Source organism: Lissotriton helveticus, chromosome 12 (assembly GCF_964261635.1).
Source record: "Lissotriton helveticus chromosome 12, aLisHel1.1, whole genome shotgun sequence".
Lineage (NCBI taxonomy): Eukaryota > Metazoa > Chordata > Amphibia > Caudata > Salamandridae > Lissotriton > Lissotriton helveticus.
In genome coordinates, this window is record NC_136073.1 from 728,779,600 (window position 1) to 728,794,217 (window position 14,618).

General features: G+C 44.6%; 1 protein-coding gene across 1 annotated transcript in view; it reads right to left on the minus strand.

Annotated features, from left to right (window-relative positions):
* Positions 1–14,618, minus strand: part of ITGA10 (integrin subunit alpha 10) — a 456,216-nt gene that overhangs the window by 26,567 nt on the left and 415,031 nt on the right. The window contains exons 22-24 of the mRNA XM_078670796.1: positions 11,092–11,168; positions 9,766–9,855; positions 8,389–8,473 (exon numbers count right to left, since the gene is read on the minus strand). Coding sequence (XP_078526922.1) covers positions 8,389–8,473; positions 9,766–9,855; positions 11,092–11,168 — 252 coding nt within the window. The remainder of the gene's footprint in view (positions 1–8,388; positions 8,474–9,765; positions 9,856–11,091; positions 11,169–14,618) is intronic.

The window sequence follows — 14,618 nt, forward strand, 5'->3', positions numbered from 1 at the left end:
TCAAACCCAGATCTTTTGACTGGGTGTGAGTGTTTGATTGGTTCAGATGCTCCGTCCATCACCACCCCCTTTTGTAAAGCTTTGTTGCACAGCAGCTCAACAGCTGTGGGGCATTTCAAAAAACATTGACAAAGCCAATAGATTTCTCATAGGCGAAACCTATTGGCTTTGCCAATGCGAGTTATAGATACAAAGAGAGCGCCTCTACCTGTTACATTGCTTGTAGAATTCAGGTTTGATTCTTAGCAGTTGCTTTATTAATTACTCCTTAATTTTGGACACCACGGTTTCTGAATATAAAATATATGATGTTTAGTTTCCTTGCAGGTAGAAAATATTTATGTTTGCAAGCACGTTGGCACATGCACAAAAGCACCGCATGCAACTGTAATGCATGAATCATTTTAAAAGAAAAACATTTCTCCATTCCATATTATTGCATTTGCCATGAGACTTCTGATGGAAAGAAACAATGTTTTCTTTCACAAATCTCTTTATTTGACACAAACGGTTTCATCAGTTAGTTCAGGATTGTAATTAATTAGCAACTTCACAGTACTTGTTTGGGCTCACACAAACTTTCAACCCGAATTCCAGAATTTACAAATAAATAATTCTGTTTGCTATTTCGTACTTCGTTTTACCATATTTTAGAACATCAAATACAGCACAGGGGACTGCAATAGGTAGATAACTTTATTACGATCCTACTTGGTTTGGGGTTTAGCGTACTATGTATCTTAATTAAAAATGCTTTAGTTCTTTCATCTCTTAATGCTCTTTTTCATAACATTTCAATTACATTTCTTTGTATAAAGATCATTTCATTGTTTAAAAGCAGGTGTAGAAATGTGTTGTGCCAAACAATTTGAAACATAACTACCTGCTGATTTATTGATTTTATACATCTACTGCATCTCAATGCATTAAAAAAATAAAACATATTTCAGGCATTTAACAAATGCACTGTCAGTTGAAATTGTATGCATTTATTTCTATGTAGAACTTACCGTTCCTTCCTTACACGTTTAAATATTTTTGTTCTCCTTTCACTGGGGTGGTGTGGAGTGCAAAAAAACGATGGATTTAGCCCCAGATCTCTGTACTGGGGTGAATGTATGACATTGTTCTGCATTCTGTCCATCAACTGTTGTTTTTGCAATTATCACCCCGAGTGGGATGGGTATGCTCAGACGTGAGTCCCATGCTCTCCACACCACTGGAGTCAAGCTATCCTGGCTGAAGACGACTGATAGCCAGAAACCGGTCCTAGGATGCTTGATTCCGGTCCAGGAAAGACATGGCTTGGCAGTTCAGGCTGGACTGTTCCCATGAGGCACAGGGTCAAGGCTGATTTGCATATGGCCATGTCTGAACTGGGGTGGTGTGGAGTGCAAAAAAACGATGGATTTAGTCCCAGCTCTCTGTACTGGGGTGAATGTATGACCTTGTTCTGCTTTCTGTCCATCAACTGTTGTTTTTGCAATTGTCATTCCGAGTGGGATGGGTATGCTCAGACGTGAGTCCCATGCTCTCCACACCACTGGAGTCAAGCTATCCTGACTGAAGACGGCTGATAGCCAGAAACTGGTCCTAGGATGCTTGATTCCGGTCCAGGAAAGACATGGCTTGGCAGTTCGGGCTGGACTGTTCCCATGAGGCACAGGGTCAAGGCTGATTTGCATATGGCCATGTCTGAACTGGGGTGGTGTGGAGTGCAAAAAAACGATGGATTTAGGCCCAGATCTCTGTACTGGGGTGAATGTATGACATTGTTCTGCATTCTGTCCATCAACTGTTGTTTTTGCAATTGTCACCCCGAGTGGGATGGGTATGCTCAGACGTGAGTCCCATGCTCTCCTCACCACTGGAGTCAAGCTATACTGGCTGAAGACGGCTGATAGCCAGAAACCGGTCCTAGGATGCTTGATTCCGGTCCAGGAAAGACATGGCTTGGCAGTTCGGGCTGGACTGTTCCCATGAGGCACAGGGTCAAGGCTGATTTGCATATGGTCATGTCTGAACTGGGGTGGTGTGGAGTGCAAAAAAACGATGGATTTAGGCCCAGATCTCTGTACTGGGGTGAATGTATGATATTGTTCTGCATTCTGTCCATCAACTGTTGTTTTTGCAATTGTCACCCCGAGTGGGATGGGTATGCTTAGACGGGAGTCCCATGCTCTCCACACCACTGGTGTCAAGCTATCCTGGCGGAAGACGGCTGATAGCCAGAAACCGGTCCTAGGATGCTTGATTCCGGTCCAGGAAAGACATGGCTTGGCAGTTCGGGCTGGACTGTTCCCATGAAGCACAGGGTCAAGGCTGATTTGCCTAGGGCCATGTCTGAACTGGGGTGGTGTGGAGTTCAAAAAAACGATGGATTTAGGCCCAGATCTCTGTACTGGGGTGAATGTATGACATTGTTCTGCATTCTGTCCATCAACTGTTGTTTTTGCAAATGTTCTCCTTTCACATACATTAGATGCACTCCATGGCCACATTAGTAATTACTCTGACAGACTAGACAATTACACACAGAGCTGAAAAATTTAACACCTTGGCTCCTTGAGATCTCCCCCTCCTGTGCTGGACCATAATCGAAATGGGTGTGGTCATGACGAGCTCAGCTCGTCATGAGCACACGAGCACTGTGCCTCATGACGAGCTGAGCTCGTCATGAGCACTGAAGGGGTTAAAAGTACAAAACCCGCATTTGAGTCTCGGCGTCACAGTAACATATGATGATCTTGAGCAGTTCTCACTTTTTAAGGCCCATTCCAGTGGTGGCTCCTCTGCAAAGGCGGAGGACTGTACCCCAACTGCCAGGAGCAGCAAAGAAAGGAAAAAATAAAATGGTAATAACAGAATGTTGTTATTATTTTATTTTTTCATCCTGCTGCAGCAGTGTATGAGGGGCTGGGGCGGAGCTGCAGGGGAGGAGTGGTAAACACTCCTGTGCGCAATGACTGACCCTCTCGGGCTGCCCAAAACAGTCATGCGTTCTCCCCTGTTCTCCACGCAGACTGCATTACAGCCTGCATGGAGAACAAGCCCACCCCTACAGCCCCTGGCTGAGCGTTGTATCACTGCGCTCAGATCAATCACAACGTTCCATTGGAGTGTTGTGATTGGCTTAGGGGTCGGAGCCTGGCTGCCGCTTCCTGTTCTGACCTGGAGTCGGACACAGGTGAGTAGGAGAGAAGAAGTGGGACCCGTCGGCGGCAAGGTAAGTTTTTATTTTTTTTAAGCAGCTCACGAGCAAATCCCCCCCCCCCCCCCTCCCTCCCCGTACCCGCAACCCCCACCCGCATACCGTGCCGGCCGCCCCTGGCCCATTCACAATTGAGACTTCTGAAACTTTTGACGAAAATGATAACATTCTCTTCACAGGAAAGAGGCATCCATTTTTAACACAATTCTCAACACTGCTTGCATCGTACTTGGCACAGACTGTCATGAGTGTAAACCAGGTGCTTTGAACATAAAAGTTAAAATGTGGAAAGTTAGCATTGTTGAGATTGTGCTAATGTATGTCTGCCTCTTTCTGTGCAGAGATCTTATCATTTACGAAGAGTTTCTGAGGTCTCCACAAAAAAATGAGTCATAAGCCAGTAAATGAGTCATGGGGAGAAGAGTTGGCCTAACAGCTAGGGCGGTCCTCGACCTCGATTCTGGGTTTGACTCTCTGCAATGGCATTGGAACATCCTGTGATTCTGGGCAAATCACTTAATCTTCCTTTGCCTAAAAAAAAGAAAGAAATGAATGTGTCCTCATGTAATGCAACTGGTGCTATGTAAAGCGCTCTGATACCCATTTCGGGTCAAGTTCGCGCAAAATAAAACTTTGTAAAAAACAAAAATAATAAGCAGTGTGAAGTGCCCAAGATCAATATGGCTTCAATTACAGTGGTGGCGGTCCCCCAACCGCCCTCTTAGGAGTCGGGTGGCCATACCACTGTAGCTGCCTGCGTCCCGCCAAGCATATTCGGAGTTTCCACGCCGCCAGGGTTTCATAGCGGTTCCTCCTCCATGAAAACCCAGGTGAAGAGAAAACAAAGGGGGCCCTACGTCGTGGCTCTGCGTCCTGTGGATGCACACAGGGGGGCCCAACATGTGCCTCCCTGAGTGCATTCACACTAGTTCCTGCATGGCATGGACTTTTCAATCCATTCCATGCAGGAACGGTTTTTGGCGTTCCCATTGGGGTACCTGTTTTTAGAGGCACTGCAGTGGGAACGACAAAAACAGCCCCCCAGACAGGAGGAAACTCCTAATTTTGCGGGGGGCCCGATCACGGCTTTGGCGGTGCGATGGCAGGGTGGTCCCAGCGCTACACCATCAAAGTCGTAATCGGGCCCTATATGTTACAATGGTGCTGAGACTCAAATGCAGGTTTTATACTTTGAAATGTTTGTGCTCTGTGTGTAACTGTCTTTTGACTGTTCCAACTAATGACATGCGCCGGTTAAAATGGGTATATGTCAAAGCTAACCAGCAGGCCATAGATAGTATTAACGTTCAGGCTGATGAAGCAGTAACATCCCTTGAGCAAGTAAACCCACCTGACCCAGGCAGCGATAAAGCAACTAAAATCCACGAAAACCTCTTCTCAGTTATCAGGGATCATTTCCAGAAACCTGCAAAGTGAGGTAGTGTGAGAAATCTTAAACCGGCCAAGTGGTACAACACTGAGTGTAGGAACACCAGATTAGCTTTAGGAGCTGCGATCAAGGGGAGGGATTTGGCGTCTATTCGCCTTGCTGGAATAGAGTATAAAAAAAGCATAGCAAATGCGAAGAAACTGTGGGACAAGCTCCACTGGCAAGAGTTAAAGGAGGCTAGTGATAAAAAAGATTCTAGGCTATTCTGGAATATTGTAAAATGGGGTAAGGGGGGTGCATCGGAGCCTCCCAACAATAACGTATCTCAGGAGGACTGGATCAATTATTTTAAGCCCCAGTATGCAGATACTCAGCCCAATAACATGATGGACGGCTATAGGCCTTTCTATTATAAAGACAACTTATTTAGTAACAGCGAGGTTATGTTGGCCCTGAGCACAGTGTCTAATGGTAGAGCTCCGGGACTAGATGGGGCGCTAACATACCGGCGTCATGGCAATGCGCAGTTATAATTCCTGTTTTTAAGAAAGGGGACAGATCCCAACCAGGAAATTATAGGCCCATAAGCCTAATTGACACCATCCAAAAGGTGATCGGTAGGGTGGTTGTTAATAGACTTTTGGACTGGGCAGATGAGAACAACGCTCTGTCGCCATTTCAGGCAGGATTTCGAAAATCTTTCAGCACGATGGACCAGGTCTTCCGTTTCACTCTATTACAGTGGAAGACTGTGTTACTGGGCAAGGGCAGTCTGTACGCGGCTTTTGTTGATTTACGGGCTGCCTTTGACCTAGTCCCAAGGTCTAAGCTGTGGCAAGTGCTGAAGAACCTGGGCCTACCAGAAGAACTTCTGACAATATTAATGAGGCTCCATGAGGCAAACTTTGCGAGGATCCAGTGGGGGAGGGTATGGTATGGTCACCTCAGATTTCCCTGTTGAGCGGGGGGGTACTTCAAGGTTGCTCGATGGCCCCCACGCTGTTCACGCTGTATATTAATGGTGTTGTTGCCCGTATGTTGTCTGAAAATGTGGACGCCCCATCATTGGTTGGTACCACGATACCGATTTTAATGTTTGCAGATGACACTCTGATTTTATCCAAGACCCCGAGTGGACTACAGCACGCCTTATCCATCTTTGATCAATTCTGTGAGGATCATGGACTAGAAATCCCACATTGTTATGAATGGTCGTCATTTAGAGGTTGTCAATGCCTTTACATACTTGGGAATCCACGTATCAAATGACTTAAGATGGTCCAAACATATAGACATTGCAACTATAAGACACAAACAAATAGCGCCAAAGACACTTAACATTAAAATTAATCCAAATAAAAAGTTCTGTGAGTGAGGTTGAAGTCTGTATGCAATGCAACAAGTACATGCAATCTCTTTGTAGCTATAAAAACGTGCTCTACATGCAGACACCAAAGACGCCTAATATTCTAACCAATCCAAATAAGAAATTCAGTGAGCGAGATCGATAAAAAATTATGAAGTCCGTACACAAAAAGAAATAAAAATAATGAAGTCTGTACACAAGAAGAAATAAAAAACAAAAAAACAAAAGATGTGTTCCAAAAAAGCAGACCTGCTGTCAGCAAAGAAGCTGAATGCTAAAAAGTAACTAAATAAAATATTTAAAAGAATCTAAATAGTGAAAACAGTGCAGCTGCACAAATAACATGCGGTCAACAAACAAGCTTCAAGATAAAGAAAAAAGTAGGTCCATGAAAAGTGGATGAAAACTTAACAAGCATTTACAATGCAATGGTTTCGCCTTTTGAAAAGTTTGAGCTATTGGCATTGTAAATGACAAAATTTGTATTTATGTGTTGGTTTTGAAAACAGATAAATAAATGGCATTGTCATTTACAATGCCAATAGTTTAATCTCTGCCAAATGCCACACAAAAACACACAGACCCACACACACACACAGACCCACACACACCAACAGAGCCCCCCACACACACATTTACACTTTGTGTAACTACCCATTCCACCCCGCACACACACACATAGTACATCTGTGTGACTACCACGCAAACACATAGTACACTTATGTGACTACCCATTCCACGCCGCCCACATACATATTATAATTTGTGTGATTACCCATTCCACCCTCGCGCACACACACACAAATATTACACTTTGTATGTATTTTTTCCAATCCACTTTGAGCGCACTGAAATATATTATTACATATATACCCTTCGACCCTGAGTGCGTAAATGAAAAAAAGCAGCAATATGTACACACCAACCCACACAAACACAGAGAAACACACCAAACACAAAACACAAAAAATAAATACTGGCATGGACACATTACCACACAGATGCATATACACCCAAGCATACAGAAATACAAACGGAAAGAGAAACACGTGCGTAGAAATATACGCAGGTGAAGAGAAAACGCACAAAACAAGACAAACAAATATAACACTGACTTCAAACGTAGGCAGCCCGCGATAAAAAAATTAAAAGCAGAGAAGTACACACACGGGTCCATTTAACTCGCATGTCCAACTCTTTGCGTAGCCAACTTCCTGTGTCAGAGCCTTCACCGGCGAGGGGAAGTGGGTTTCACCTCTACAGGACAACTGCATCTTGTATTGTTCTGTTGACTCTTTTAAACATAAACATTTATACAGAAATAAAAGTGACTCAATCTTTTGGCATTAACTTGAAACTCCCCCTGGCCTGGGAGGGATGCAGCGCTCACAGCCACTAACTTCGTGGCCGTGAAATGTCTGGGTAAACACTGAAAACACTTCCTCGGGGCAGCGTCTCCCGCCACCAGTCCAAATCGAAACTAAAAGTGCAGAACGGGCTAATTTCAGTGTTTGAACTTGTAAATCTTCGGAGGAACGCACTGGATGGGCTGGTTAGGCCCCGTTAACAGCTCACATGAAGATTACATCACACGCCGCTCGGTGAACACAACGAAGTAAGGAACGCGGCCATATTACAGCTGGCGCCATTTTCAGGCAGTATCTAATAATGGGTCGATATTTATTCTGAAGCAGCAAAGAGGAGCGATTATCGATGAAGTGACGGAGCGGGGCCCTCTGCTTTACACTACTAGAGGGAGGGGGACAGGCACACGGACAGAGGGAGGGGGACGGGCTTACGGACAGCGGGAGGGGGACGGGCTCACGGACAGCGGGAGAGGGGGACGGGCACACGGACAGGGAGGGGGGCGGGAACGGGAGTAAAATATGCCGCTTACCTGCTAGCAACTCAAAATCGCGCAGCCCACCCCTGCAAGGCACACGTTGGTAATGAAACCAACATGCCGATAAGAAAAAAAAAAGCACCGCCCACCGCCGCATGACGTCGGCAAAATGCGAAAAACTGTCAGGAACGCCCACGAATCTGGTCCGGCCATGACGGACAGATCTCTGTTCTAATGGCTAGCCTCCATTTATGGAGCTAGCCAATGGAACAGAGAGGCGGCACAAACATCCATACTGTAACTCATAAGATTTCGCCTGCGCGAAAGTCTGCTGCAAAGCTTTCGGCGAGGCGAAACCTAAAAAGGAAGGAGTACTTGGTCCAGGCTCCACGGAAAATAAAAGCACACTTCAAGAAACCAGAAATCAACAGGAAATAAGATGCTACACCCAATAAAAAGATCGGAAACCAGATGCCAAAAAGCATTATATTTACACACAAATGCACACTAAATTCTCTTTTACATTCACTGGAACATGGCATACACACACACAGTGATTTCATACCTAATAATATTACCTTAAAAGTGGTTTTAAATTCTGGCCCCATTCCATCGAGAGTTGTCCTAGTTGGAAGTGTCTCATACCGGTTTAGTGTTGATGCACTGTGGACACAAATCAACAGAAACAAAGGTTGGTGGCTTGGGTGGAGACTGCTTTGATTAGACAACATCCGATAAAGATGATGGTTGAATGATCTTGGAGCGGCAAAATGCTGTTTTCTACAGGTTACATAATTGTTTGCATTTTATAATGGCACATTATTCTCACAGAGTATTTCCAACACAGATGCCCCCTTAGGTGTTCAATAGGCCTTTAAGAAAGTCAGAAGAGGGATGTGGTATTATTTGGGTCATGAAGGTGGGGTCCAACAGGTTATGGGTCGAAAGAAAAGATAAGCTTGGAAGGCAAATGGCTATTGGACGTAGATATAAATACTTTGTTTGGTGTCTGTGGCTAATGGAATTAAAATAGTATGTAATACTATTGATAACAAGCACTTCCAAATCCAATCGATCTGGTTTTGACTACTAGCTATTTGGCTTAGTAAATTCTTGTTTTGGTTTGCAATGTTTTTTGTAAAACTTAATTGTTGGGTGGGCTGCTGGAACCTCATCAATATTAAAAAAGCATAGCCTAAAAGCAAAAATCTTTTTGTGGTCTCAAAAGCACACATTAACATAGTAGCCCCTGGCGGGAACTACTTTTGTGTGCAGATGTGCTAATTGTGAAATAGCAGAATGCCATCACTCACATTGAAATTAGCCAATGGCTGAAGTGGGATGACCCACTGCCTCATTCTGGGTCCTATAGTGGGTGGAAGGAAAATGTGAGCAACACAACTACAGTCCAATGGATGAAGAGGGCTGGCTGTAAATTCCTATAAGTAAGCACAGTATAAATTTAGTTTGAGTGAAATAAAAAAAGATATTGGCTAATGCCAGACTTCACAATGTTGACTAATGTGCTTTACGAGTAAGATTATGACAGAAATAAGTAAATACCTTGTGCTATGGATACACCATTTGGCATGATAATAATCAAACATTAGCCACACAATGTTTAACCTCAGAGAATGTTACCTCTTCATTTGTATGTATATGTGTGACTTACACAGCACTAACAAAGACACAAAGTATTGGAGTAATGTACAGAATAGTGGGTTTATAGCAAATGTTATAGAAAAATATGTATAGGCTTAGCCTAGATACTGTTTTATGGGGACTGTATTACAGTGGAGGGTTAAAGGCACATGGGTGACTCTGAGGCGTACAGTCATGACTGGGATAGGGACATGAAATGGCAGCGCTGTAGGCCGTCAGCACAAGCTGTGCACACAATTTCCAGTAGGTATTGAAGAAGACGGATGAATATTTTCTTCAACGTTTGTACCTACCTGGATATGAAAAGATCAGGTTCATATCTGATGAAAGACAAGAGCTGAACTGTGTTGTCATGAAGGGTTTTATTCAGTTCTTTGCTGTCGCTGCAAACAAGAAGTATGGATTATTAACATACAGCAAAGGTAGGTGTATGAGAGAGGACCACAGGGTAAACAATGCAATAAAGGGATAGAAAAGAGCAAAGAGAAATAATTAAAGGGATGAAAAACACTAAAGAGAGTGTAAATAATATTTGACAATGGTTATTTCCGAATATTTCACATAATATGTACTGTGCTGCACAAACTGAGGCATAGCTCTTACCATTAGATTTTGTAACGATTTTGACCTATGATGACCACCTCACTCAATGTCATCCTGGTCAGTGTTTTCAGTCCTAGGGTTTGAAGTAAAACCTAGTGCATTCTGGGTGTTATGGCCTTGGTTTGATTCCATTGAGTTAATTGGATACATAGGCTTGAATTAAACTATTTATGGGCTGAAAGCCCAGGATTTACAACGGTGTCTGGGATGACATGCAGTGAGATGGTCAACCTATTTTAATCTCATTGTTTTGCATCCCATTTCATTAGCAGAAAGTTTCTGGTGGCAAACTAGATCTCTGAATCTGATGGCAGAACCGTTTGCACTCACCTGATCCATGATTCAGTGCTAAAAACAACCATTTTTAGAACTACATTAAAATAAGGAAAAACAAACTCATGAAACCACCAAAGCAAAGGGAATTTGAAAGCAGGAGTGAAATAGGGAAGATATAGAGATGGATAAATTAGCAGATTTGAAACAGAAAAGGAGTTGGGAATGGAACAGGAGGAAAGTAGGGAAATAGTAAGGCATGAAAATGTAAGCTAACAAATTAAGATAATCCCAGAAGGGGCTGGAATCGAGCTCTCAAGAGTCTACTGTGAAGGGTGACCTTAGGTTGAGCTTCAGATACATCTGAATTTGACAGTGATCATAAGTCCAACTCGCCCCAGGAGCTACGTCAATTACTAAGAGAAAACAGAGCCATCTCATCCTTAGAGGGTAAGAGGGGTGGCGTGTGCTGAATCACCTTATGATTTATAGCTCATGGGGCATTGTGGAGGCTCCAAATATTAAAATCGCTTTAATGATCCCAATGCGAGTGAACTAGTAATCACATTTTCGAGTATAGACAGCATATAAAGTGGAGGCTGGACCCAAAGAGGTCATAATTACAAAGAGATTGGGATTCAGGGCTAAAACATAAATCTTGTTTTATCTTGAAACAAACTCTGAAACCCATCGTTGAAAGCATTAGTCATATATAGTAAAGATCCTTCCTAAAATTGTCCTACCTGTTTGCCAGAAGCTTTATCTGAATGCGGTTTAAGAGGGCTGAACAGCTGAACTCAAATTCAAGAAGAAAGATCACCTATGAAAATGGACAAATTTAGCCATTATTAAGAAGGGCAAAGGTAATGGATTACTCATCAGAGGAGTTACAAATTATTGAATTACCCTTTGCAAGCACACCTGTCTTATTCCAAATTTCATCAAGGATTTAAATGTGCAAAGAACTATATTGGGATAGGATTGACTATATGTCTTCTGTATGCCATACTGAAATGTGCAATAGGAATTCATACTTTTATTTAAAAAAAAGTGAGAACAAACTAGTGTGAGAAGTTGGCCTGGTATATGATGCTCACTAGTTCTAGTGATCACCTTGTACCATGCCAAGCAACCCTTATGGTGCAGGTTGTAAAGTCAACCTTATAGACAAGCTATCCTAGGGGTAGCATGGACTAAGCAGTCTTAGGCTAAACTCTGTAAAGGCATGTGAAGCAGGCTGTTTTACCATACACAATCCCTTGAATACCAAATGAAAGGACACCACACAGATATATATTGAAAATATATATAGATTTATTTCTACAAATATCCCTGATACTCTTTATGAGCACAGAAGCAAATGCGTTAAAACAAAACACAGTTTAAATACACAAAAGTTGCACAATTTTGGATGAGCCCTAGGGGCCACCTAAACCATATACTAAAATAGTGGTATAAGAACCACTATGGGGAAAGTGAAGAGGCCTAGGGCCTGGGGAATCGCTGGAGCTGTTCGGGACTAGCAGTGAAGAAGTCGGGAAAGGCCCGCGGGACTCGGGTGCAGTGCGGAAAGTGCACGCTTTACCAATGCAATGTCAATGGTGCGTAAAAGTTACAAAGTTAGATAAAAAGGAACCTTCCGAGTGACCTAGAAGGAGTAAACTTTAGACACAGACACTAGAGGTGTGTACCAGTGTGGGAACACCGGCGGAGCTGAGTTACCTCACCCACAGGAAGCGGGTGCATAGGGTCGAAGTAGTGTCGGGTTTCGTCACGCAGGTCGATGGTGCTTGGAGCTGAAGATGCTGCAGGCGACTCGATGTGAAGAGTTCCGGTGGATCTGAAGAGGTGAAGACCTGAAAGCAGAGGGGACAATGTTCAAAGTCACTAGCCAGTGACTACCGTGGAACCAGAGTGGAACCAGGCGATGTCGGGTGCAAACAGGCGTCGAGGTGTAGCTTCTCTCTGCAGCCACGTGGACACGAGGGGTCGAAGACGTCCAGGAGTCGGTCACGAGCTGTCCCACGCAGGCTTCTCGCTGTTGACGGTGTCGGCAACTTGATTGGAGCAAACAGGCCTTGGCTAATGCAAGCCACGCAGGAATCGAAAAAGGCTTATTACTCGGACCAGCAAGGTCAGAGCAGGTGCTGCTTTTTACAGAAGCGAGGGCAAGTCTGGAGCAACTAGACCCGCAGTGTAAATTGAAGGTTTCGTCGCCAAGATGGCCGCTAGCCACGTGGCAAGTGGCCGGGATGGCGCGTCGAGTGGCACAGTGCAAAAGGGCCCCACGCAGATCGTGGAGATGCTGGGGGGCTGATCTTTGGTGCAAGGGCTGCTCGAGGTTGGGGCTTCTCAAACCCCAAAGCACAGCGTCGAGGGTGCCTCTGATGCTGCGCAGTCAGCATTTCGGGGGTCTTACAAGAGGTCCGGTCCCACGTCTCTCGGTGCCTCCACGGGTCCCTTCTTTGCGGGGACTGTGGATCGGGCGGTGAGAAGTCTGGGAGTCTGGGTCTTGTCACACTCTGGGCTCGGGCTCCGGCGGGAGGCGGCGGCAAAGCAGACGTTGAGTTGCTGGTTGGTGCCTGTGTTCACAGGGTGGTCACTCCTTGGCCACAAGGGAGATTCTCTTCCGTCTTCTGTGCAGCAGAATGTCGAAGTCCAGTCTTCTTCTGTATTTCAAGTTGATTCAGGATGATCTGAAGTCTCAGGACACAGCTCCCACTCTTATTCGAATCTGGGGGGCCGGACCACCTACTAGGTCCCTCCTCTGGGTGGAACCAGGAAGGGGGGTGGTTACACCCCCTTTCCTTTGTCCAGTTTCGCGCCAGGACTGGGGCTGGAAAGCCCCAGCACCGGTTTGAACTGGCCTATGCACAGGGACACCTTGTGTGCCCCAGGCATGTCTGATTCTATTCAGCCCTGTCCTACCCAATACACAAAATCCTGTCTGGAGTGGTGCTAGCACCTCCCCAGGCAGGAAACCCTTTGTCCAAGCTGCCCTCGCTGGAAGGACTCCCAGCAGCAGGAGGTCAGACTTGTGTCTGTGGTGGCAGCATCCATTTTGTGATGCTGAGGCTCTGTTTAACTTTAACCGGGGTTCAGGCTAGGTACATGTCGTGTCCCTCTAGAAGGGTGGAATGCTACCCCCGTCGCCAGAACTGGCGAGGGGGTAGTATTCCAATTCGTATGACACCTTACTCGACATGTTTTGATAAAGCCAAACCCAAGATAGCATTTAACCGCGAGGTTCATAATGCACTTAAGAGTATATGGTATGGCAATATCATGAAACAGCTAAAGGACATGGTTCCGAAAGCTGCAGACAGGCTCAGCTCATGCCAGAGCACCATCTCACATATTTCCAAGCACTCTGCCTCCAGGATTGATGAGGCCTTCCATAGGAGTGACTGATAGGAACATATGTGTCCATTTTAGGTTAGGTATAGGCATACTACACCTAAGTAAGGGGTGTTTACACCGACTTACCCCAGCTGAGTGATCAGCCAGTTGTGTCAAATATGGAGGCCAGGCCAGGGGTGGCACAATACATGCTGCAGCCCCTGGTAGGCCTTGGAAGCACCTATGCCCTGGGTACCTGGGTACACTGTTACAGGGGCCAATAAGGTGAGCCAATTCCAATTGGGTATGTACCTAAGGTACATGGAGTCCATTTTAAGGAGAGAGCAATTAGCCTGGGGCCCTGAATAGCAGGATCCCAGGCCAACTATGTCAAAAACCAGCTAAACACCAGGCAAAAAGTTTGGGGGTAACCATAGTCAGATATCCACCTTCCTACAACTAGCAAAAATAAATACATCAAACTCTACTAGGTGCTGAAAGTAACAGTTTTTATCTGATCCAGAATTAAAACCCGTTGCCAATGACCTATGATTTCTTCAGATAACATCTTAGAAACTGATTGCTACTTGATTTCATATTGTAATGGTCCTTTTAATACATTTGCGACAAGATCAAAACAACATAATGAGTGTTCGATAGAACTTCAACAAACTGAATTGAACTAAAGCAATGAAAAAAGTGGAAAGATATGTTTTTCCATGCATGTTTTCCTTTAGCCAACTGCTAACCAAATCTGGCTGGAGATAGATTCCAACAATATGGGTGGTGACAACAAGGTACCTAACACAGGGAATTGTATGGGACTTCTATGAATAGTGCTTGAATTTTGGTAACTATATTTAATGACATTTGTAGTGGGGACTAGACAGGGATTAAGACAGTTTGTAGATACTGGCACTAGTGCTTAAAC